General features: G+C 48.8%; 3 protein-coding genes across 7 annotated transcripts; 1 reads left to right on the top strand and 2 right to left on the bottom strand.

Moving 5' to 3' along the window:
- Positions 1-222: 222 nt before the first annotated feature.
- On the bottom strand, positions 223-14,555 carry JMJD6 (jumonji domain containing 6, arginine demethylase and lysine hydroxylase). Its single transcript, XM_048323500.1, has 7 exons — positions 14,305-14,555; positions 13,147-13,535; positions 9,987-10,273; positions 8,573-8,708; positions 8,317-8,455; positions 7,551-7,678; positions 223-5,924 (listed from the first exon to the last, which is right to left on the bottom strand). Exons 1-7 carry the CDS (start codon positions 14,431-14,433, stop codon positions 5,888-5,890), a joined length of 1,245 nt encoding a protein of 414 aa, XP_048179457.1. The 5' UTR covers positions 14,434-14,555; the 3' UTR covers positions 223-5,887.
- Positions 14,556-14,797: 242 nt separating this feature from the next.
- METTL23 (methyltransferase like 23) lies at positions 14,798-16,710 on the top strand. Its single transcript, XM_048323509.1, has 5 exons — positions 14,798-15,146; positions 15,226-15,330; positions 15,419-15,656; positions 15,994-16,078; positions 16,381-16,710. The coding sequence occupies exons 1-5, from the start codon at positions 15,066-15,068 to the stop codon at positions 16,580-16,582; spliced, it is 711 nt and encodes a 236-aa protein (XP_048179466.1). The 5' UTR covers positions 14,798-15,065; the 3' UTR covers positions 16,583-16,710.
- A 784-nt stretch (positions 16,711-17,494) lies between these two features.
- Positions 17,495-21,181, bottom strand: SRSF2 (serine and arginine rich splicing factor 2). Of its 5 annotated transcripts, XR_007207519.1 has the most exons (5): positions 21,079-21,181; positions 20,535-20,943; positions 19,667-19,977; positions 19,212-19,315; positions 17,495-18,550 (listed from the first exon to the last, which is right to left on the bottom strand). XR_007207519.1 is itself a non-coding variant. In XM_048323511.1 (4 exons), the coding sequence occupies exons 2-3, from the start codon at positions 20,894-20,896 to the stop codon at positions 19,674-19,676; spliced, it is 666 nt and encodes a 221-aa protein (XP_048179468.1). In that variant the 5' UTR covers positions 20,897-20,943; positions 21,079-21,181; the 3' UTR covers positions 17,495-19,315; positions 19,667-19,673. The 5 variants fall into 5 exon arrangements, 3 of the variants coding, with proteins under 3 accessions (XP_048179468.1, XP_048179469.1, XP_048179467.1); XR_007207518.1 differs by having other exon boundaries at positions 17,495-17,930; positions 18,441-19,977; positions 21,079-21,180; XM_048323511.1 differs by having other exon boundaries at positions 17,495-19,315.
- Between the last annotated feature and the right edge of the window lie 2,609 nt (positions 21,182-23,790).

Raw genomic sequence — 23,790 nt, forward strand, 5'->3', positions numbered from 1 at the left:
GACTGGGGAGGCCAGGGCGGGGACAAAGAGCAGGTGGGGCAGTCTGGTAATAAACCTACCAACAAAACTCACCTCCCAAAGTCAGTGCAACCCCAGCAGCTTCAGATGTGCAAACCCCCAAGCACCCCCAGAGTTGTCACCTGACACATTTAGCACTTTGGGAAACAGAAGTGCACACCTGTAAGGTTTTTTCAGATCACAGTATGAAAGAAAGTGACAGGATAATGCAAAATAATTGATTTTATTTAAAATAAAAAGCAAAACCACAATCATCCGAACAAGACAAGTATCCCAGCTCTGCTGGATGGGTGATAAAAGCAGCTAAGGGCAGTGGCAGGGCTTGGAGCTGACAGTGGGACTGTCACATGAACGGGTAGCACTTTCCTTCCCCGCCTTTGCAAGGAGGATGCCAAAAAACTCCCGTTACAATGTGCCCACACAGGCATTTCAGATTGGATTCAGCCAACAGTCTCATTTCCCAGCCCACCATGGCTGGGGACTCAGGGAGGAGAGCAGAGGTTAACTATGAAAGAGGTTGTAGTCTTTCCTTGAAGCATTTGGAGAGGTTTGATGTAACTGAGGAGACAAATCGGAGCCAGCGCACACGAGCTGGGAAGGGAAGGTCTGCCAGAGGCTCCTCGGTGTCACCTGCTCCCACACCACTTGTGCAGGGAACAGGTGCTAGGACTGGTGCCTCTTGTCCACATCTGCGGTTCTGACAGAGTGCTGGGTCATTTCCTCCTGAACTCTCACAGCCTGTGTCCATTACCAGGCTCTAAAGCACAGCCAGAGCTCCCAAATCCCATCACCTTTCCCAGAGCAGGCAGGATTGTGACAGTGACACCCAGCCTGAGGCTCTCTGCCCATCCCTGGGGAACAGGGCAGCCCCCAAAGCCCCAGGGGGCTGAGGCAAAGCTGTGCTGCTGCTCTGGGGCTCAAGGAAATGAGGGGCTCACGGGGTGCTGGACCTGCTGCACCCAGGGCCTCCAGAGTACAAAAGCAGTGGGGTTGGAACAAGAGACATGAAGCACAAGCCTGGAGAAATGAGAGCACAGAGCCCGCTCTCCCCAGCCAGCTTCCCACAAGCACGGAGCTAGGCACAAAGGGAGCACAGTTTTTAACTGTTCCTCACTCACCCAGCCTGGAATGAGGGCCTGGGAAGCACCAGCTCCCCCCATTCCTGTAAGATCAGTGAAGCTGACTCCCTGATGAGAGAATTGCATCTAGACCTTTTTAGAAACAGATCCTGCTCTAGCAGGACCTCCTGTTTAGAGCAGGCCATGGAACAGCAACAGTTCAACCCTGGTGAAAACAGAAAGTCTTGTTCTGCTACAATTTATGTACCACACAGCAGTTCTGGAAGGGCCACCACAGAACACCATGTGGCCAAGAGTGTTGGACAACATCCCCAATGTTTTCTGCTACAAAAAGCTCCCACCAGGCTCGGAAGTCTCAGGTTGCTCAGGATGAATGGAACACTTTTTGTGGGTGGATGGCTTCAAAGCATCTTACACAGCAGTTAGAGTTCAGCCTCACAACAGCCCTGCGAGGTAGGGATTTTCCTCACTGCTCAAACAAAGACTCACCAAAGTGGCTGAGGCAAAAGCCCTAAGTGGAAGAACTGGAGATCCCAGAGTCCTGATTCCCAGGCAGCCTGAACAGACACTGTTTCACAGCAGGAAGTGCCCTGTGGAGCAGTCAGGAGAGGGTTGCTGCTATCATGCCATCTGCAGTCCATTGTAAACAAGCTGCTTTTCTGTGAGGGGTGTCACACCAACACAGGCTTCACCTGGAATTGCTTTATTTCACACCATGGAAGAGTTCACAGGCATGGAAGAATGCTCTGCACACTGAATCTTCCCACTGTGCTTCTAGAGGCAGAGGTGTGGCTTTCCCAGCACAGCAATCAGGCTTTCACATTAGATTTTAAGACTGTGCCAAATGCAGCTGCATCTCACTGAGGTGCTGCCCAGCCACCAGAGAGGGCAGGGACAGCTGTCCACGGACTCCCCTCACCCTGACAGAGCTGAGTCTTGTGAGCCTTTGCCTCTCCATTCTTCCAAAAGGCAGCAGCTGCAGCCTGCTCTGAGAGGACACACACACAGACTGTGCAGGCTCCCAGGCTGTTCAGCCTCGGCCAGAAATGCCAGGAGCTGGAGAAGTTAGAGGCTTTTTTTAAGTAATCTTGTGGAAGAATTTGCAGCGGCTACAGAGCAAGTGTGCTTGCTTATGCTTGGCTATCTATCACAGGAAATTCAGAAGTCTGGACAGCTAAAGAATGTATCAGTAAACCTTCCCTCTCCGTTTCCCCACCACCACACTGCTCCTACACAAACTGACTGGCACAGAAAAGTCAAAAACAGAGATCCTGACAAACATATTTAGGATTCCTTTGTACAAAAGGATATGGCCTAGGAGTGTTTAAATAGGGAAGAGACAAGGTTAAAAATGGATCAGAGAATCCAGAAAAGCAACGCTCCAGGTTCCACCAAACCCAACACGTTTAATAAAGTCACAGTTGAGGCTTCAACCTCTTTTTAATTTGCTGTTTCAGCAGTGCCTGGGCATTGCTGTGTGTTTACTACATGCACAGCAATTCTGCTGTCAAGTCTCCTCTCCCAGAGAACGGCTGAAGTGAGTTCTGTATCCACCTCCTAGGGCTCAGAAGAGCACCCATGGAAGCAGCCCATGGGAAGTTCAGATTTCCTGGCAGCACCTTCAGCCACACAGAGACACCACTGACACCACTAGCACAAGCTCCTGCTAATAAAACAGGCCAGCAGCTCCAACAGATCCCTTGGGGACAAGAGCTTTACCTGGCATAACACAAATGCATCTACACAGACTTAAGCAACACATTGCATTTTTAAAAAGCATAAAACAACAATATGTCCCCCCCCTCAGTCCTTTAAAATTGGCACTGCAACTTTCAGCAACATCTGAAGCCACAATCTCAAAGAAAAGCCGTTTAGGGATGTGAACTGCACCGGCCTGAGCAAGCCCACGGCCTCGGAACTGTTTGGTGTTTCAAGCCCAGCAAATGTGATCGTGCCAGAGTCAGACTTTGTCAGCAGTTGCCTTGTGCTAAACATCACACCTGCACCTGAAGGACTGGAATTGCTGGCAAATGCTGACTTCCCCCCCTCCCCCCACCCAGTTTTTTCCATGCAAGAAACTCCAGGATTCCCCTGCTCCGTCGAGCTTCCCATCACAAGGTGCTAGTGCAGCTTTGTTACCTGTCACTGTGACAGACACAGTGAAGTAGATGGACTGCTGCTGGCTCAGGTGTTGCACTTCAGGTGTGTGCATGGAGCACGCAGATTAAGACCAGGAAAGATGCTTTAGGTTGGTGGTCACCTCTGCTGAAGTTGCTTCAGTGCTTGGGGCATTCACACCACCTTCCCTTCCTTGGCTGAACAGGGATCTTCTCTTGGAAACATGATGAAAAAGGAAGGTGTTCACCCAGTGGAAGCAAGGTCAGGTGACATGGGAAGAGCACAGAAATGCTGCTGCCACTGTAGGGAGAAAATTCACGTGGCCAAAGCTCAACTGCAGATTAAACCAGCCAGAACCATGGAGGACAATAAAAAAAGAGTTTTTTCAAATATATTAATGGCAAAAGGCAAATTAGAAATAACACTGGCCCATTCCAGGATGAGGATGGTCACCTCACAAACAGGGACATGGACATGGCAGAGGCGTTTAACGTTCCTTTGCCTCTGTCTTCAGCACAGATGATGGACCAAGGGGGTCTCAGTGCCCAGAGCTGGAGGACTGTGACTGTGAGAATGTTCAACTCCCAGTCGACCCCAAACTTGTGCAGGATCTGCTCCTACAAATTCATGGGGCCTCATGGGATTCATCTGAGAATCCCCAAGATGCTGCTGATGTCATTGCAAAACCTCTCAATGATTTTTGAGCAGTCTCGGGAATCCAGAGGGGTCCCAGCTGACTGGAAGCTGGTGAATGTTGTCCCAATTTTCAAGGAGGAGGACCCTGGAAACCACAGGCCTGTCAGTCTCACTTCAGTGCCCAGCCAAATCATGGAAGAGATTATTCTGGGAAGTACTGAAAAACACCTGGAGGACAATGCAGACATCAGTCCCAGCCAGCACAGCTTCATGAGGGGAAAGTCCTGCTTGTTGAATCTGATCTCCTTCTGTGACAGGGTGACCCACCTTGCTGATCTAGGAAAGCCAGTAGATGTCACCTTTTGGACTTCAGCAAAGCTTTGGATACTGTCTCTCCCAAAGACCTTCTGGACAAACTGTCAAGCCCACAGCTGGTTAACCGTGTTACAGGGTGGGTGAGCAACTGGCCTACAGGCTGGACACAAAGGGTGACAGTGATGGGGGTGACACCAAGCTGGCACTGGTCACTAGTGGGGTTCTGCAGGGCTCCATCCTCATCCCTGTGCTCTTCAAGATCCTCATTAACAACTTGGACACGGGACTGGAAGGAATATGAAGTTTGCTGACAACACTAAATTGGGAGGAGCTGTCAACTCCCTTGAGGGTAGAGAGGCCTCAACAAATTAGGTGAGCAATCACCAACTGTGTGGGGCTTAACACGGGCAAGGACTGGATTCTGCACTGGGGACAGGGTACTCCTGGTTGTGTGGATAAACTGGGGAACAAGAGGCTGGAGAGCAGAGCTGTGGAAAGAGAGCTGGGGTCCTGGGTGGTGGCAAGCTGGATCTGAGTCACAAGCGCCCTGGAGCTTGGAGGGCCAACTGTGTCCTGAGGGGCATCAGGCACAGCATTGCCAGCTGGGCAAGGGAGGGGATTGTCCTGCTCTGCTCTGCACTAGGGTAGCCTCACCTTGAGTGCTGGGGGCAGTTTTGGGAACCACAACATATAACAGACATTAAGCCATTGGAAAGCATCCAAAGGATGCCATGAGGATGGTGAAGGGTCTGGAGGGGAAGCTGTATGAGGAGTGGCTGAGGGCACTTGGTCTGTTCAGCCTGAAGGAGACTGAGGTCAGACCTCATTTGAGTTTTCAGCATCCTCCTGAGGGACAGCAGAGGGGCAGGTACTGATCCAATGACAGGACTCAGGGAAATGGCTGGAGCTGAGTCAGGGCAGGTTTAGGTTGGATATCACAGAAAGGTTTTTCACCCAGAGGGTGGCTGAGCACTGAACAGGCTCCCCAGGGCAATGGTCTGAGTTCAAGAAGTGTTTGGACAATGCTTTTGGGCACAGGGTGGGGTTCTTGGTTTCTGTGCAGCGCCAGGAATTGGCCTCGAGGATCCTCATGGGTTCTTTCCAAGTGCCCGTATTCCAGGATTCTATGAGACACACACTTGGAAGCTCCAGCCCCGACAGCAGTGTTCTCCTGCAGCAGGGTAAGATTCAAGGACCCATTTTCCACAGCTCAGTTCTTGCAGAAGCTCGTTTCTTCCTTGCTCCTCCTGAAATTCTGGTGTGAGATCCGCCGGACGTTCCGATAGGCCAAAAGGGCTGGTGTTCCTTTCCTCAAGTGTACAGGACAACATGTAAACATATGACAGTGTCAAAGCAAGGCAGGTTTTTACATTTACCTGCTGGTTTTAGAAAGACTTCTTTAAAAACTGACCGTTGTCTTCCTTGCCAGTTCCGTGACCCTTTAAATACTTGGCATGTCCTTACCCACAGCTGGGTTTTAGTGCACTCACCCGGGGCGCAGAGGGGACAAAGCATTGCACAAAGGACGTAGTTGGGGCATTCCCCTACAGGTTATTCAGGAGCCAACCTTGGACAGCACGTAACGAAGATGTCTGGATCGAGGAAGAGTGACAAAAACTTAAGGAGTGTGAGAAATAGAAGCAGAAGGGGGTAGAACAGAGCTGGCTGGCTGCTAACGGAGCTTCGATCGGCAGCTGCCTCTGGGCAGGTGGTGTTATCCCTCAGGGGTAGCTGCGGCCTCCACAGGATTCCCTAATCCTGTCAAAAAAAGGTACAACTGCCTTTGAGCATTCCCCTCATAGCAGGGCACAAGATCCCAGCATGCAGATTAATCTCAGGCTTATTCTTCCTCCAGCATTGTACAAGCAGGGTTAGGATTTTATGTTTGGAAGTGTTTCTGTCAACTAAGCCATCAGATAGCTGGAAGAGAACGCCCACCCACCCTCACAGAGTGAAACAATCAACATACAGGAGGAAGAACACTGAAACCCAGAAAGCAAATGTTCTAGGCAAGGTGCTAATTTTTAATATTTAGGGTATTCATTTCAAAATTTGAATGGCAAATAATTTTAAAATGCACGGGTTTTTCAGAAGAACAGATCTGCATCGTGATCTGCACTTTTACAGCTTTTGTTCTTAAACCAGGGTCTGCATTAAGGTTTGTTCTCTCCTGCTGCTCATTCCCTGCCTGAAGTCACACTGGCTGCCAAAATGGGATTTGACAATGCTGTCACAAGCAAATTGTGAAAACCTCTAGGGCAAAATAAGCAGTCAGTACAGCTCTCCCCAACCTTTAATGATGCTCTGTACTTGTAATTCAATTGTATTCAGTTACAAGCAACTCCTGGAAACAAGAGAGCAATCTACAGGAGCACACAGGTCTTCAGGCAGTCCCTAGACTGGGAAGTCAGGCATCATGCTGGAATATGGACTTCCTCAGGTAAACTACTGCTGCACACCTTCTTCAGCAAGCCACGCACTAAGCCACCACAGCACTTGCATCCACGCCAAACCTGGAGCATCCAAGAGCTCAGGAACTGGCCAGCACTCTAATGCAGGCAGGCAGCCAATCCAGCAGCATTGGTTAACCAAGCTGCGAGGAATTTGCTTAAGAATTTTGGCAAGCCTCTGCTGTATGAGAAAAATGCTTTATTTAGGAAAGAATGTTTAAGTTCTTCCCTGCAGTATACTCCCCGATTCCCAGTGCTCCACTGTTTTTAACCTGGCCAGTCCAGAGAACTGCTTTCCTCAGCAACTTTACCCTAAGTGTATCTATCCTCAATTTTGCCATATTAATGTTGCCTCCTTCCACACTGACTGAAATTTGCTCAATATTTATGTATTTGTTTATTTATTTATTTTAAATGTGAACACAGACCTTTGGAATTTAGGATGAATTTTGCCTTTAACAGATAAAGCAGTGGAACAAATTGAAATAATCCAGGCAGCAGTAAGAGAAACCACACAACTGCTTAAAGGTTTTCTGTTTGAATAAGCCACTGAAATCTGAGTGCTGCCTGATCATTCTTCATCTTTAACTGTTCACTATTCATTTGTGCTCTCTGAAGAGCAGTTAAAACATCCCACCTCTCCCATTAAACAAAGAAAAAATCAAATTCTTTCATCTATTAAAAGAGACAACTAGGAAAAGTAGTAAAACTGTTTATTAAATAAAACCCCTGATTTAAAAAAAAACATCAATAATCTTAGTTTTCTGCTTGGAACAATTAAAATAGAAGATAGCACTAGTCAACTGCTTTATGTCCTGTAAGGAATCCCTTGCTCTCCATCCCTCGCTGCTGAGGAATCCCCTATCTGAAGGGTGCCAGCTTTCCCTCACATTGTCCTGTGCTTGTTTAAAACCAACAGCTGCCATGGGGTCACCTGGAGGAGCTGCGTTCTTTGCTCACGCAGTCATCCTGGGAAGTTGTGTCCCCGTTCCCCATCATTCCGCAGGTCCTCCGCTTTTTCCTCCGGTGCATCATCCCCTCTGTCTCGGAGCCAGAGTCACACTGAAGGATGGAAAGATGAAACCACAATTCAGAGGAACCTCATGAACTGCCTGTGCTGTGCATTTCACCGCAAGAGCTACTCAGCAACCCTGAGCTCAAAGAACGTACTGTTTTAGGTTAGACACATCAAGGAAATTTTAAATTAAGCATTTAAAAATCAGGAACAGAAACGTTCTTGGATTTCATCACTGACTAAAGCTGATTTGGAGCAAGACAATGAACGTGTTCCTTTGGGCCCCTAGAAGGACCTCATCTTCGAGGAGAAGACTCTGGCTTCTGAAGGATTTAGGTGTTGAGAAGAGTCCCATGTCATAACTGATCTGTTTTGGATTTTGTTCCCTCTCCCAATTTTTAGAACATTCATTTTGCAGCCATTTTCCACAAGCTAAATGAGTGACAGATTCATGTATAATACAGACATGGATCAAACAGACTGAAGCCACTCAGCAATGCAAAGAGAGGCTTCAGCAAACAGAACCTGCTAAGATCACAGGCTCTTCCACCATGTAGATTGGTTTATCTGCTGTCCATTAATTTATTCCATAAGGCATGAATATAAGGATGAAGGCACAGGATCAGGTATGGAAAAACAATGTAATTCCAGAATATGGATCACCTATTGCAGTAAAAAGCATTACCTCTGAATCAGAGTCTGAGGAGCTGGAACTTGAGGAACTGGAAGAATCACTAGAACTGTCAGAAGCAATACCAGTAGATTCCTGCAGGTCAACTGAATCAGCCAAGGCTGCCAAGTCAGGATGTTCCTGCTTTAGAATCCTAAATACAGTTGAAATTTCAGGGTTAGCCCTTGAACTGTAACACTGCATGTTAATGAATATTTTTAAGTTTTGTTTTCAATGAAAAATATGCAAAGAAAGCTACTAAATCTCTTACCTGTACCATTTCCGTGACAGTTTGGGCCTCCCTCTTACTGTCTTGTGCCACACCACTGGGAAGTTGGTACAGCTGGCAAAGTTTTGTGTGATGGCAATAGTCGTGTCAAGATTGAGGACTACGTGCCACCAGCCACCTAAAACACAACACCAGTGACCATTGGTGGCTGCACAGCAGAGAGCAAGTTCAAGAACATCCAAGAACACTATTCCCATAATGCAGGTGGAACTGGATATTATCTCCCAAACCCAGGTGAGTTTGCCAACACATCATCTTTCCTCAGCCTTATTTCAGCTTCCACCCCAATGCCTGACAGGTTCTTGTTACACAATGCTGCTCCATGCTCTGACCAAATTACCCAGCTCACACACAGGACTGAAGATGTGACTTGACAGCACCATGCTGGCTGCTGACGGTTTATTTAACAGCAACAGCCATTGTAACCCAGACTGCACAGAGGATCCTTTCTGTTCAGCTGGAGAGCACTTTCCACGCTGATTTGGTAAGGTTCTTATGACTACAGACTAACCTTTCATTTAAAAATAGATGCAAAATCGTTTCTCCACACAGGATAAAAATAGTGGAGTTCTTACAACCCACTTATAGCCTCATAAAAGACTGAGGGAACAGTTTAATGGAACCCGACAGCTACAAACTCTTAACAGAAGGTACACTCAGGAGTCACTAATAAGTGCCAAGACAATCAAAAGGCACCCTTCACACACCAAGTCAGCTGGATGTTAGAGACAAGCAATGTGGACAGAAACTATGGGCTGTGCTGCACATAAATGATGCAAGATTCAGAGGTTAGAATCTGGCACTGAACTCACCTCACCCCCTGCTTACAATGGGCACACAGTGTGCAGCCACTCAGAGAGAAAGGCATCTTTAGCAAAGCTTTATTTAGCTTTTGATTTCAAATGCAAGATGAGGCATAACCACAGAGAAGTGGGTGGAAGGTGTCAGTGCCTTTAAGTAGTTCGTTTCCCACAGCTAAGAAAAATTCACATGCAAAACTCAGTCATGAATTTGCTCCAGTGTGTATAAACTCGAGCATTTTTGTCTAAGAGTTACTAGGGGCTCAAACACCTCTATTATTTTATGCCATTATTTTATGCCCTGACAGCTTCCTATTACTGCAATTTAGCTCAGGATCACATTCCTGTGATGCTGTAACACAAGTTCCACTTGTTCTGCCATCTGTACCACATACAATCCTATGCCACAGGCCATACACACTTTGGGACGTTCAGCAAGTAACTGAATAGTCTCAAAACAAGCTCAGGAGAGTTTGTTTTCTAAGAGATGGGCCGTGTAAGAAAGCTGAAATATTCCCTTCATCTCTATTACACAGGAATATTACATACATGCTTTTTCTCTCCCAGATTTCCTTCCTGGAGAGATTTGCACATACCTGGCACAAAGACTGTCTCTCCTGGCTTCTGTAAGACTTCCAGGGGTTTGAACTCGGGGGGCCAGGTGGGAAGCTGCGTCCGGGGATAGATGACATTGAACCAGGTGATGGCCTCGTCCTGCTGGTTCCCTCCCTCTTCCCGTGTCACTTTGATCAGCTCTCTGGGAGTGCTGGTTGGGAACAGGCACCAACGCTTATGTCCCTGGACTAAGGCATTCCATGCACTAGTTCCCAAGGGATCGATGTGAATTCCTGTTCCAGAACGAGGTGGGCCCATCACAAACCATCTGCAGGAGGGGGAAGAAAAGTGCTTCAGTCATAGAGCAGGCAGGTAGCTCCCTTTCTTCATGTTAGACAGAGAATTCATTGCACTTTCAGTTAGAAATTAAAGTAATTACAGTTCCTTCATTTACACTCTTGATTTTGTTAAGTTCACACTGCAGCAAAAAGGTACAACAGGAGTTTAACCTAAGAACCACTATGAATTGGGACAGGAATGACTGCGGGACGAGCAAGTGAAGATGACTTTCTAAATGTCATAGCGCTCTTTTGTTTCAAACAGTTCTTCAGCAAAATAGTGATTTCAAAGTTTATGAGTGTAATTAAGTCCCAACAGCCTGTGCTAGGATTCTTCCTAGGCAGGGGGACTCTCCTATGGTTTTCTAAAATTTCCTGCTCAAGCACATCCAGAACTGCAGAACAATGAGGAACAAAAGGCAACACAAGGAACAGAGCAAGTTACGCAACCCTGGCCTCTCTCTGCGCCTTCTGTTCATTCACAACAGGCTTTTCATTCCAACACTTAACTACATGGAGCTTATTCTCCAGTGACCATTCAGGATTTGAGGTTTATATTCCCACTGCCCATTTGCAAGGTTTATTTCTCCCAGTGGAGAACTTTATCTACTGTACGTGTTTAACTGCAGCAGCACCTTCAGCTGCTCATTTTCCCTGAAACGGAGCACTAAGACCAACCACGCCAGAAAAAGCAGTGTGAAGTGACTTCATACCAGGGATCAAGAGGAAAAAAAATGACAATAATTGTTTAATTGGCAGCAGAGAGTACAGAAACTAAAGCACCAATATGATCCCTCCATGGTGTAGGGACAGGCAGGTGACGCCCAGCAAGAGGAATGCAAAGGTTCAGAAAATACACCAGGTTGTCCATCTCTCCTTTCCAGTGCAGGTGTAAATCAAGCTGGTTTTGAAGGATCATTTGCCAGCATCAATTGTAGGACAGCAAGTTTGTTTATCAAGCTGCTTTCTTCCTGCTTCACAAAGGAGCTGTAAATAAGCAGGTGTTTGTCCTTTCTATTGCCAATCTACTCTTTAGATTTATATTAGCCTTAGAAAGCTGCTTAAACTACAAGTAGAACAGTCAAGGCTTTCATGAAGAAATCAGAAGAAATTATACACATAAAAGTCTGTCTGGCACTGGCACTGTCCAATATCATTTTTCTGACAATAACTGTAATCTACACACACACACAGAAGGTTTTAAAACCCTTATTTAGCAACACTGCCATTTACCAGCATCCTCCTCCAAATATTTAACTTACAATGAACGAAACACAGTTTGCCCCAAGACATCAAATTTACGACTGAAAACTTCACAACTCCTAAATTCAATCTGAAAGCAAACCCCAGCCCCCTTCCCCAAATTAAAACAGCTGCTTCAGTAAAGGGCTTCCAAAAATTACTGTCTTTATTTTGAAGAGGAACAATGCCAATAAAAATGTCCTAAACAGCACCAATTCTTCTTTTAAGGTCTACACACTATCACACACCTCTCAGCCCAGAGATCAACCTGTACAGGTCGTATCCTCCTCATACTAAGATTAGCACCACTTCCTGTCAGATTTTCAATTATGCTCTAAGAGTACTGCACACTCCTTTCTGTACCTAGATGAACCCTCTAATTCCAGGAGGCATTACCTGCTCTTGTGCATCAGTCAGCTCTCAAAAAACATCAACAGCCTGAAAAAAACCCCACATTTTCTAGGACGAAATAGAAGAAGTTGGATACCAAGATCACAAGCAAAGAGCTCGGCATGTGCCTGTAGGTGGAGAGGGTGTGGGGGACACAGACAGCAAAATAAATGAGTCACAACCAGATTCTCTCATTTACCTCTAACTTGGGTAAATGATCTCTAGTTAATTAAGTGTATTCAGTTTCTACTAGAGACTACACCTGGTGTGGTTTTGTGTTGTATGTTCTTAGAAGAGAATTACAAAAAGCACTGTAAAAACACCTCCTTCAGTGACCTCAAATGGAATTAGGTTCTTGCTTCACTCCTGCAAAAGCACAACTGGACTACAGGCACGTGAGAGAGTGCAGAGGAAAGTACCATTACTCATTACTTGCTCAATTTTATTTAAATAAACCACATCAGAGCCTCATGTCACTCAAAGGGCAACGGGCATTGTCTGACAATTATAATGTCACTGTAAAGGCTTTAATTTCTTGGGAGGGCTCATTCATACTGCTATGAAGTGTCACAGTAACATAGATAAAAAAGGTTTTGTATCTAGAAGCCCAAATACAAGGTTGCTGCATTCGAATTTATGAATGAAACGTCATTTCACCCTCTTCCAATCTGAAGCAAAAATAAGGAAAGAGTTGAAAAGACTACATAGATGTGAAATACTGTTCTCTCTCAAAACCATCTGAAGAGAAGCTAAGAACTAGTGCCCACATTAGATCCCAATCTAGCTTAAGATCTTTACCTTAAAAGGACTGACTCATAATTAAACAAAATTCCACGCTGTACATAAGCCACTGGTGCAAAACCCAGGAGCTGTTCCTGAGGTACTTAAAATTTGAACGCCAGAAGACACACACACAGAGCAAGAAAAACTGATCTTTGTAAGTCTCAGTAACTATGTAATTTTTGAAAAATATAAGAAGTGATGTAAACTGGCTTAATAAAACGAAAAGAAAAGAAAAAACAAAAACCCACACCATAAATCTGTAGCAATACTCGTTGCTGAAAGAGAAATTGTGATGCACAAACCTGCCCTTCTCTCCTGCAGGATTACAGATGTACACTCATTTTAGAGATTCTGTAAAAATATCCCTTTTTTATGTAAGGCAGTCCCAGGTATTTAGGAACAACCAATGAGCTGGAAAATACCCAGTTTTGTCTTGCTGTCACTCTACCTGTAGGGTGGCCGTCGTTTCTCCCCTGCGTACTGAAAGAGATCATCAGTGAAGAATTTGGGGACTTTGTAGTCCTCCAGGAGTTTCCTTCGCTTGGGATGCTCTCCATAGCTGCTGTCAAAGATGTAGAGGGGGCTGTCATCCCGTGTGGTTTCCATGTACTCTATATAATATTTCATCTTCATCTTCACAGAGTAACCGTCATTGTCCTCCCCGCATTTGAACTTCTGGTTCCTGTACTTGCGTTTGAGCCGCTCCAGCGTCCACTTCTCCTGGGCAGACCAGCCCACCTGAGCATTCAGCAACACCACGGGCTTGTAAGGCTTTTCGTAACGCTCAACAAATTCCTCCACTGTTAACTGGAGTGCATCTGCCCTCTCCACGTTATCCTGTGAAACCAAGGGAGGAAAGCAGTACAGATATTAGGACAGACTGACATCCTAGGACTGCACTTGCCTGTGGGGGAGCTTCACACATATCCTTTGCTCCACACGCCACGAGGGTATGGCGCTGCCTCTGTGTTATTTTAAGCTCCTCGAGGCTGCAGGCCCATTTCTCCTGGCCCGCTCCCTGCACACATCAGTGACACGAGCAGCCCGAAGCCTTTGGCACTGCTCCCCACCGAGCCAGCTCCCCGGGCGAAGAGGCTACCCTGCCCTTTCGGCTGACACATCCCCTGCTGCATTTCACCCCCTCGGGACACGGGGAAGCGCTCCTGGGAATTATGCGGGTGCCCGTCCCATCCCGGCGGGCCCTGACCTTCCCACACGCCTCGCCACGTGGAGGGAAGAAAGTCCTCTCCCTCACCGAACCTCTCCCTCCTGCCAGCTCTAAGGCAACCCCAGCCTCGGGAACGGGCCTCTTCCTGCTTCCCATCACGCATCCCGCAGTTCCCCCTTCACCTCAGGCATTCCCAATCCCCTCAGTGGGCCCATCCATCCCTGTCTCCTCAGGGCTCCCCAACCCCCGGTCGTGTCCCCACCACAGTTCCCTCAGCTCCCGCCGTTCCCCTCACGTCTCTCCCCGGTTCCCCGCAGGACTCGCTGGGTCGCGCCCCCCTCCATTCCCAATTTCCCCATCTCCATTCCCCATTCCCACCCTCCCATTCCCCACGCCCTTCTTTCCCCTCAGCCCCCGGCTACCCTCCGCCCGACGCACCTTGCAGGCGGTGGGGCTGAGAGGAAAGGTCTCGCAGTAGTTGTGACGGGTCCAGTCCAGCGAGTCCTTCAGCTCGGGCCGGGCGCTGCGCTTCGCCTCCCGGATCCGCTTCTTGCTCTTGTGATTCATACTGGCGGCGCTGGGGGCCGTCACCGCCCGTCACCCCCGGCCCGACCCTGATCCCGATCCTGGCCCCGCTCCGGCCGCACCTTCCAGAAATTTCACCCCGTGCCGCCGCTGTCGCCGCGGCCCCGCCCCCGCCGCTCTCCCATTGGCTGGCTGCCCCCCGGCTTCCGCCACGCCTCGGCGCTGATTGGCCGCAGCTGGGGAAGCGGCGCCCCCGCACCGCCATGTTGAGGAAGGGCAGCGCGGGCGGCACGGAGGCGGCACGGGCGCCGAGCGCCCTTGGTCGCGCAGTCCCGCGGCCCCCCCGGGACCCCACCGCCGCCGCTGCCCTTCCCGCGGCGGGCCCGCGCTCCGCGCCTGCCGCTGCCCTGACAGCAGCGGGCCGGCTGCGGGTCACCCGGTTTCCTCCCTTCTCCCGGCAGCGGCCCGCGGAGGTGCCCGCCCCGCCCCGCTGGGGCAGCGGCGCGGGCGGGAGCGGCCCGGTTTAACCGCGGCGCCCGGGGGAGGCCGCGGCTGGGCGAGCGGCCCATCGCCATCAGCGCCCGCGGCGGCGCTCCGCGTGACGTCAGGCCCGGAGGAGGCGCCGATTGGTCAGCGCGGCCCGGCGGCAATACGTGTCCGCCCACGATTGGCCCATGGCGGAGCCGCAGCGGCGGCGCGCACGGCGGTACCGTTTCGAGGAGGGTCCGGCGGCGCTGGCCGTGCGCGTGCCCGAGGTACCGCGGGCAGCCGGGACACGGGCAGGAGCGGGAGCTCCCGGGACCCCGGCACAGCGCCTCGCTCCCTGTGTTGCAGGTGCTGGACTCGCAGTACGGGATGTACGTGTGGCCCTGCGCCGTGGTCCTGGCCCAGTACCTGTGGGTGCACAGGCGGAGCCTTCCCGGCAAGCGCGTGCTGGAGGTACCGCACGCTCCCCGCCCCGTACCCCCTCTCTTGACCCGCGGGCCAGGCTCCGCCCGCGGTCTCCACGAACGCGCTCTGGTTTCAGATCGGTGCCGGTGTGAGTCTCCCCGGCGTGGTGGCCGCCAGGTGCGGTGCCCAGGTGATCCTGTCCGACAGCGAGGAGCTGCCCCGCTGCCTGCAGAGCTGCCGCAGCAGCTGCCTCATGAACCACCTACCCCACGTGCCTGTCCTCGGCCTCACCTGGGGCCGGATGTCTCCAGAGCTGCTCTCTCTTGCTCCTATAGACATTATTTTAGGCTCAGATGTCTTTTTTGACCCTAAAGGTACGTTAATGCTCTCAGGTATCTTTGGTTTGTGACTGCAAAGACTTCGTGTCCAAGCAGTGCTGGGAGCAGTGTCAATAGATCAGGTGACACTGTGTTACTGACCTTGTTACTCTGGGGTAATTCTAGTTTAGAGCTGTCATAAATGTGGCTGAGGGTGGGGGAAGAGAAGATGAAGTAATTAACTAAGTCCCTGCATGCCGTGCTTGGGTCTCTCATACAGATACACTGTGCTTGCATTGATTTGTAATTACCATGGCATAGAACCAAGCAAATTTTTCCCCACCTGGAATCCAAAGACTAACCCAAACTGCTTTATCTCCCCCAAACTCCACAGACTTTGAAGATATTTTAACTACGATTTACTTCTTGTTGGAGAAGAACCCACATGCTCAATTCTGGACAACTTATCAAGTCCGAAGGTAAATTTTTACGTATTTAAAACTCAAATCTTAACTCCTGTCTCAGCTGTGGACGAGTGTTAACTCCTCTGTGGCAGCACCACTCTGCCTCAGAAAAGCTCCTTATTGTGAGTCAGGCTACTTTTGCCCAGTAAATCCTGGAGGTAACAAAATCTGAAAATAATCCAAGAACCACCAATTTGCTGTTGAGTTCTACTCAACTGTTACAAACCCAGCTGTGTTGTACTGAAGTTTGGTGACAGCCTGCTCGAGTTACTGTAGCAAACCCTGGGTTAGGTTTTCACACAGTTTCCTCCCCTCAGTGCTGACTGGTCTATCGAGGCTCTGCTCTACAAATGGAAACTGAAGAGCATCCACGTTCCCTTGCATTCCTTTGGTGCAGACAAAGAGCACTTGGCCAGCTCCTCTCTGCCAGGAAGACACACAATTGAAATGATGATCATCTCACTAGCACAGTCAGATGGCACTTCAGTTTATTCCACTTTAGATTTCAGTACAAGGTGATACTCAGCTGTTCGCTGTAGCACAGAGCTGCAGAGAACAGTCCTGTTTACAGCAAACCTCATGGATATTTTGGGGAAGCAGCAATTCTTAAAACATGCACTGTAAAAATAAAGCTGTTTGGTTTCCCAGCTATGGCTTTTGAGAAATTTCTGTTCCTCCCCCAAGCCCGTGAAATAGTTCAGAGCTTCAATTCCATCATGTGAGCCACTACACAACAGAATTTAACCTGGAAATCCACAAGATCCAACCTAAATCCACAACTTCAGCTATGAAAAGGTAACTGCACTCTTTTCAAAATGAAAACCATCCCTTTAAGATCCCTTTACCAGGAGAATCCTTCCCAAAGATCCACATACAAAAGCCAGCCCCTCTGTTTACTGCGCTAACCTGGAACATACAAACTCCTCAGTTTGTAGAAAAGTACTTTTAATCCTCAACAAAGCCACACTGCCAGTGTTCAGATGTTTCCATTCCCATTTAACATACATGCATAAGATAAAACAAGGCATTACAATAACCCTTGACACAGGATGTTTGAAGTTACAAGTCATTTGGTACCAAATCAAGAGAAATCATCACTGTAAAGATCAGCCCCCGTCAAGCAGCAGCCTGGCGAGCCAGGGCAAGCACACAGCAATGCAATTATTAGTACTGCTCAGTGTGGACCTCCCACAACACCATCCCAGGACCTGGCTGGTTCTGCGTTCGTGGCCTGGTGTGTTACCAGTTGCCACACAATATTGGGTTAGTCACAATGCTAATTAAAATTTGCCCACAGTAATTTAAAAGCAACCCCAGTGGATAAAATTTATAAGCAGTAGAATGCATTTGGTTACTATATAGAAGTTAAACATTGACAGTATAATTGCAGAAATCTTTTCAAGCTAAAATAAGCTGACCCAAGACATTAAGTTGAGAAAAGTTAACACAGAAAAAATGTTTAATATTAACTACAGAGACAGTGGGTATAGTACAGAATGTCTTAAGCAAAAGATACACCAATCAGTACTTACAAAGGAATGAACCATTTCTTTGCTTAACATTACAATTCTCATATATAAGTTCATAAATGTAGGTTGGTAAGTTTTACCATTCTGGAAAAAATAAGGTGTGTATATCATCAGCTAGATGTGCTCACTGTATGCTCCATTTTTTTTACGCAAGGCCCGGGTGACTGGAAGTGCAGTTGTCAGGCATTTTAATTAACTGGACAGCCATTTGTTTCTGCACGACAAGGCATCGTTACACAGGAGCAATCAGGAGACAACAGGAAACAGCCAAGCACTCTGCACTGCAACACGCCACCTTAACAGCTAACCAGCATTACTCAACTGCTACACAACTGCGCCTAGTGCACAAAAATACATAAGAGAAGAGATTAGAATTGAGTCTGGTAAAACAATCCTTGCAAATATCAACTGTCACCTGAAAAGATTTCTACCAATTTGAATTTGAAGATGCTATTTTAAGTCAAAGTTGTTCTTTCTTTAAAAAAAAAGCATTTACAGTAAGTTTCAAGTTGAAGTTTTGCAGAATTTTATTTAAGGAATCAAGACAAAATTGAGAATACTTTTTGACAGTTAGCTATCAGCATATAATGGCTGCATGATTCCTCAGTATGAAACTGGAGGCAGCAAGTTACCATTAGTTCTTATTTCCAATAGAAGTCAGCACTATATAAACAAAAATGAAGTTTTACCTCAAATATCCAAGCCAATAATGAAATCGGTAGTCGTTCACTTCACTAAATTACAAGAAATTTGAATAACAGCAACAAAATGGCACATAAAATGTAAAATCTGCCACTTGAGGCGCAACTTAAACAAGTAAAAAGTTAGACAAAATGTTACAAAATAACCTTTTCAACAGCTGGTTGCTCGGCCAGGGTCTCTCCAATGGGCTGAAGACTCAAGCGATCTTTTCCCCCCAAAGGCGTCCTTTATGTGGGTTCTCATTTAGCTGAAGCATCTAGGTTTGAAGAGAGGAAAGTTCAGCCAGGTTTCTACCTTGTCTATTTTGGGTGTGGATGACTTCAGGGATACTTCTAGTTGTGTTTCAACTGGCTTTGCCTAATTTAATTAAGTTTTAGGAATTTCCACAGTCTTCCACCTCCCCCCTCTTTTTGAAGTTGCTTTACTTCAGAGGCCAAATGTAGGGTTCGGTCAAAATAGTTTAGTTACAAAGGAGAATAAACACCAGGCTGTAGATCAAGCCACCATTAACTTCAATTCAGCCTGTTCAACACTCAAATTATTCCAAGTTCTATAAAAGTTACAAAACTAATACTTCTTCATAAAGACTTAACTAAACTCTAATTAGCATTCAAAACCGAAAATGTGACTAATTTTGCTACAATTACCTAACTTCAGAGCTAGCTCAGGCCCTTTCCTTTTAAAAAACAGGACCAAACAGTTTGAAAGGTTAAAGACACACTATCCTTTCCCCACCCGGTGTATCCTTAGATGCCTCTTCAAGATGTAGACTTGAGGAAAAACTAGTTTCCGTGGTTTTCTCTTGCAAGGAATTTGCCACTTTTCTAGGACAGTTATTACCTCCAGTCAGTACAACGGCCACTGAACCGATCTTCCGTTCTAAAAGGATAGTGTATCTTTAACAGTGTAAGACAAACCTGCTCCAACACACGCCCACAGAAACTGGTCCCTGGAGGATCAGCCAAATCAGTTAAAATCTGCAATACTGGCCAATATTCTTTTAGCAAACAGGAGACCGCAGCTTTAAAGGGGAAAATGCAGATGTTGGATAAATACAGTAAGAAATAGTCATTTTCATCATAGGTTGCGTCTCATACAATATTTTATTAAAACCAAGGCATTAATCTTGCAATAAAACATTTTCTCTGTTAAAAAAAAAATTCTCCGCAAAAAACCCTTCAGTAATTATTTCCCTAAATCAATAACCAAAAAGCACTGCTCAAGAAAAAAAAAACCAAAACCAACAAGTAACAATGTGCCCCACTAGGATTCACTTGGTTCAGGCTATTAATGTTCCAAGAACTACCCAACACCCCACCTAAGTGCTCTAATAAAGTAACATGCATCCTGTGCTGATCCCGAGGTACATTACCATGTTCCTAGGAGGATACAGCTCCTTCTTCTTCCGGAGACTTGGGAGGGCTCTTAGACCTGGATCTAGAGTTGGATTCTCTCTTTGAGGCAGGGGGAGGGCTTCTAGATCTGGACCGGGATCTCGACCTGGACCGGGATCTGGAGACAGATGAGGACTTTGACTTGGATCTCCTGGCAGACCTGGACTTGGAGGTGGAGCGAGACCGAGAGCGTGTGCGAGACCGGGATTTCGATCGACTGTAGCGGGACCGACTGCGGGACCTAGAGCGGCTCCTGCTTCTAGATCGGCTGCGACGGCGTCTTCTAGGGCTAAAACATACAAGAAAAAAAAAAAAAAAAAAAAAAAAGAAAAAAAAAAAAAGGCGCGTTAAAAGTTTTTCACGGGTCATGCACGGACTGGAGCGAGTGCTGCGGGACAGGGAAGGCGGAACAGGACGCACGTGGGCAAGAAAATGAGTGTTACGAGGGCGCCATTGTTCAGAGCGAATGGCCGGGGGCTAAATCTACTAAGGGCGAAACCCTTCCACTCCGAGGGAACCCCAGGTGCCTTTGCTAGTAAACCTCCAGTAAACCCCCGCTTCCTCTTCCCAGCCCCGCCGCGAAACTCGCCGGGAAAAGAACACAGAACCCCAGAATCGGTCCGGTTGGAAGGGACAACAGTGGGTCACCCGCTCCAACCTCCCTGCTTAAGCAGGGTCGTCCTAGAGCACACGGCTCAAGTTTATGCCCATACGGTTCAGTGACGGAGACCTCACCACCTCTCTAGGCAACCAACATGAAAACAAACGGCTCCCACTGCACAGGCGCATAGCTAAGGTTCATCTCGTTTACTGCCCAAACTCCGCTGCCCGTTCCGCGGCTCTCACCTGCGGCTGCGGCGGCCGTAGCCGCTGCTGCTGTACCGGCGGGGCGGCGGCCCGCGGCGGCTGTGGTGCGAGTCGGGCGGGCGGCCGTAGCGGGCCATCTGCACGCGGAGCTCCCGGCCGTCCAGCACCGCCCCGTCCATCGCGTCCATCGCGTCCTCCGCGTCCCGCTTGTCGTGGAAGCGCACGAAGGCGAAGCCGCGGCTCTCCTTGGTGTAGCGGTCCCGGGGGATGTAGACGTCGCCCACGCGGCCGTACTTCTCAAAGACTCTCCGGAGGGTGTCCGGGGAGGTGCGGTAGGTCAGGTTGTCCACCTTGAGGGACGTCATGCCCTCCACGTCGGGCGGCGGGCGGCCGTAGCTCATGGTGGGCAGGAGCCCCTGAGGGGCGGCGGCGGCCGAAGAGAATAAACCTGAGGGGTTGAGGGGGGTCAGCAGCCGGCGCGGCCCTGAGGGCGACGCGCCTCACACCGCAGGGCGAGTCCAAAAAGGAGGAGAGCTACAGCGCATAGGGGAAAGCCGCAGGGTCCGCAGGGAGCAGCACCCACCTCAGGGTCCGAGGGGCGGCCCGAGGCCGGAGCGAAGCGCCAGGAGCGGCCACCCCGTCCCGCCGCGACGAGGAAATGAGGGGGAACCGCCCGCGCGCGCGGCTTAACGCCACAAAATGGCCGGCGGCGCCCCGGAAGGGAACGGGGCACCGCCCCGCCCGCGGCGCCGCGGGAGCGACCCCCGATCCCTTTTTCCTTCTTTTCCCCGAGGTGGTCCCGGAGGGAGCACGGGGAATCCGCCTCTAAATTAATAATTCGCCGTGTGGTTGGAAAGTGGCTGTTAAAACGCCGCCGCTGTGACCCGGAAGGGCTCGGTGGAGGCGGGGAAATTTTTGAACAATGTGCGTTAAAAGCTGTAAAAAACCGCAGACAATAGTAAAAACAATTAAAAAAAAATATAAAGGCAGAGCAGTGTGTGTGTGTGTGGGAGGAGGAGGAGAGGGGCGAGAAACCGCGGGAAAAAAGAAGGATGGTGAAGGGAATCTCTTGTGGCGCGGGCGGGTGGGGACGGTTTAAAATGGCGGACGCGGAGGGGAGAGCCGTGAGGGCAATGGGGCCGGGGCTCCGTGAGGGAACCGGCGGCCGGCTCGAGTTCTGTGAGGGCGGCGGTTCTCCCGGAGCAGCTGCTGTGGGTGTTCCGTGCCTTTCGTGCCCGGGTTCCGCTGTGTGCTTGTGGCGGCTGTGAGGGGCCGGGCAGCCCGGAGCTGGCTCTCGGCGGGCTCTCCTTTATTCCCCCCGGGGAAGCCTCCTCGGCCCCGCCGGCTCTGGATGTGCCACGGTGGATCCGCGCTGCAGCCCAGGCGGTCCCCGCCGGCTCCTCGGTGCCTGTGAGAGCCGAGCAGGGAAATATTAAAATAATCCTCACACCGGCCCGCTTTGCAAGTTCGTGCTGTGGAGGAACAAGGAAGATTTGCACAGCCCTTGTGTAAAGGTGACAAGCGACTTCCCAGAGTCCAGGGAATACCGTGAAAGCTGCTCCCCCACCCCAGAAGTTGTTGCTCTGGCACCTCAGACACTAATAAAATGTCCAAACTCCTTTTCTGAGCTGTAATACCTGGTTGTCATCTCACAACGTTAAAAGTTTCTATCCAGGTGTATCCATACTAGGTTAAAAAAGGAATAGAAATGAGATTATTTTCTACTGATCTGTTTAATCCAATGAAAGCATTGATATGAAAAATTATTTCAGTATTAGAATTTAAATTCTTAGTCTTACTAAAATTGTTTTATTTCTTTTTTTTTTTTGCACTGAAGAAGTATAAAAATAAGCAGCGATGTGGGTACAAATACAGAAGCAACCGTTTGTTTCCTGCTACAAATGACTTCAGAAAACAAATAAACTGGTACTGGTTTCACGTTTTGTATTGTCTCATGCTTGTTTTTTCTTTCTTTTCCAGAGAATTTTGATTAAAAAATGTTGTGTTTCATCTGATGAAAGGAGAAATTTGAACTTTATCTTTACAGTGATTTCCCTAAAATGATAGAGGAGGTTTCCTATACCCGTTCCTCCCAGTTTCAGTCGGTTCAACACACACTGCTGCTGTTTCCAAAGGAATTGTTCCAGCACACCAGCCCAGTTTGCTGTGCTGCAGGATGGAAGCTCGTACTGGCACAAGGGGGAAAAGATGTGAGTGGGACACTATTTTTAGAGCATCTTAAAATTCTGCTACTAAAAATTAATAATATCAAAAATGAAGAAAAGAGCTTTTCTTGTGCTAAGACCCTTCACCTTGATATTTTAATTGCACCTTTGTATGGCAGCCTCTGAATAATCACACTGACTTTCCTCCACAAGTGAAAATTAGTGCTGTTTTGAAAAACACTGGCATTTAAAAAAATACAGTTTGGGAATTAAAAAAGCATGTAATACATGTATTAAATATACATAACCACAGCTGGGGTGCGGATTTTATTTCACAGAACTACAGGGTGGTCAGGTTGGAAGGGACCACAGTGGGATTATCTGGTCCCACCTCGCTGCTCCAGCAGGGTCATCCTAGAGCTCATGGAACATGATTGTGTCCAGATGGCTCTGGAATATCTCCAGTGAGGGAGACTCCACACCCTCTCTGGAGAATCTGTTCAGGGCTTGGTCACTGCACAGGGAAGAAATTCTGCCTCGTGTCCAGATGGGATTTCCTGGGCATCGCTTTGTGTCCGTGGCCTCTTGTGCCATGGCTGGGCCTCACGGAGCAGAGCCTGGTCCCTGCTCTGCCCCCTCCCTGCAGACAGGGACAGACAGGGCCGAGGGCCCCTCTGACCCCAGCTCCCTCAGCCTTTCCCCAGGACAGAGATGCTCCAGTCCCCAAATCATCTTTGTGGCCCTCCATGGGACCCTCTCCAAGAGCTCCGTGTCTCTCTCATCCCGAGGAGCCCAGAACTGGACGCTGCTCCAGGGGAGGCCTCGCCAGGGCTGAGCAGAGGGGCAGCATCGCTCCCTGAACTGCTGCAAATGCTCTTCCTGACGCACCCCGGGACACCAGTGACCTTCTTGTCCCCTGGGGCACAGTGCTGGTCACGGACAGCTCGTTGGCCACCAGGACCCCCAGCTCCTTCCCCACAGAGCTGCTTTTCCAGCCCGTGAGTCCCGGCCTGTGCTGGTGCCTGGGGTTGTTCCTGCGCAGGTGCAGGACCCTGCACTTGCCTTTGTTGAACTTCAGACAGTTCCTCTCTGCCCTTCTTTCCAGCCTGTCCGGGTCCCTCTGAAGGGCT

Source organism: Corvus hawaiiensis, chromosome 19 (assembly GCF_020740725.1).
Source record: "Corvus hawaiiensis isolate bCorHaw1 chromosome 19, bCorHaw1.pri.cur, whole genome shotgun sequence".
Taxonomy (NCBI): Eukaryota; Metazoa; Chordata; class Aves; order Passeriformes; family Corvidae; genus Corvus; species Corvus hawaiiensis.

Coding starts and splice junctions, on each gene's coding strand:
- JMJD6 (XM_048323500.1), bottom strand. CDS start 14,433: ATGAATCACAAGAGCAAGAAGCGGATCCGGGAGGCGAAGCGCAGCGCC. Junction 8,709..9,986: donor AGAGACAGTCTTTGTGCCAG/GTATGTGCAAAT, acceptor GTTGTGTTTTAG/GTGGCTGGTGGCACGTAGTC. Junction 8,456..8,572: donor CTGTCACGGAAATGGTACAG/GTAAGAGATTTA, acceptor AACTGTATTTAG/GATTCTAAAGCAGGAACATC.
- METTL23 (XM_048323509.1), top strand. CDS start 15,066: ATGGCGGAGCCGCAGCGGCGGCGCGCACGGCGGTACCGTTTCGAGGAG. Junction 15,147..15,225: donor TGGCCGTGCGCGTGCCCGAG/GTACCGCGGGCA, acceptor CCTGTGTTGCAG/GTGCTGGACTCGCAGTACGG. Junction 15,657..15,993: donor TGTCTTTTTTGACCCTAAAG/GTACGTTAATGC, acceptor CAAACTCCACAG/ACTTTGAAGATATTTTAACT.
- SRSF2 (XM_048323511.1), bottom strand. CDS start 20,896: ATGAGCTACGGCCGCCCGCCGCCCGACGTGGAGGGCATGACGTCCCTC. Junction 19,978..20,534: donor TACGGCCGCCGCAGCCGCAG/GTGAGAGCCGCG, acceptor TGTATGTTTTAG/CCCTAGAAGACGCCGTCGCA.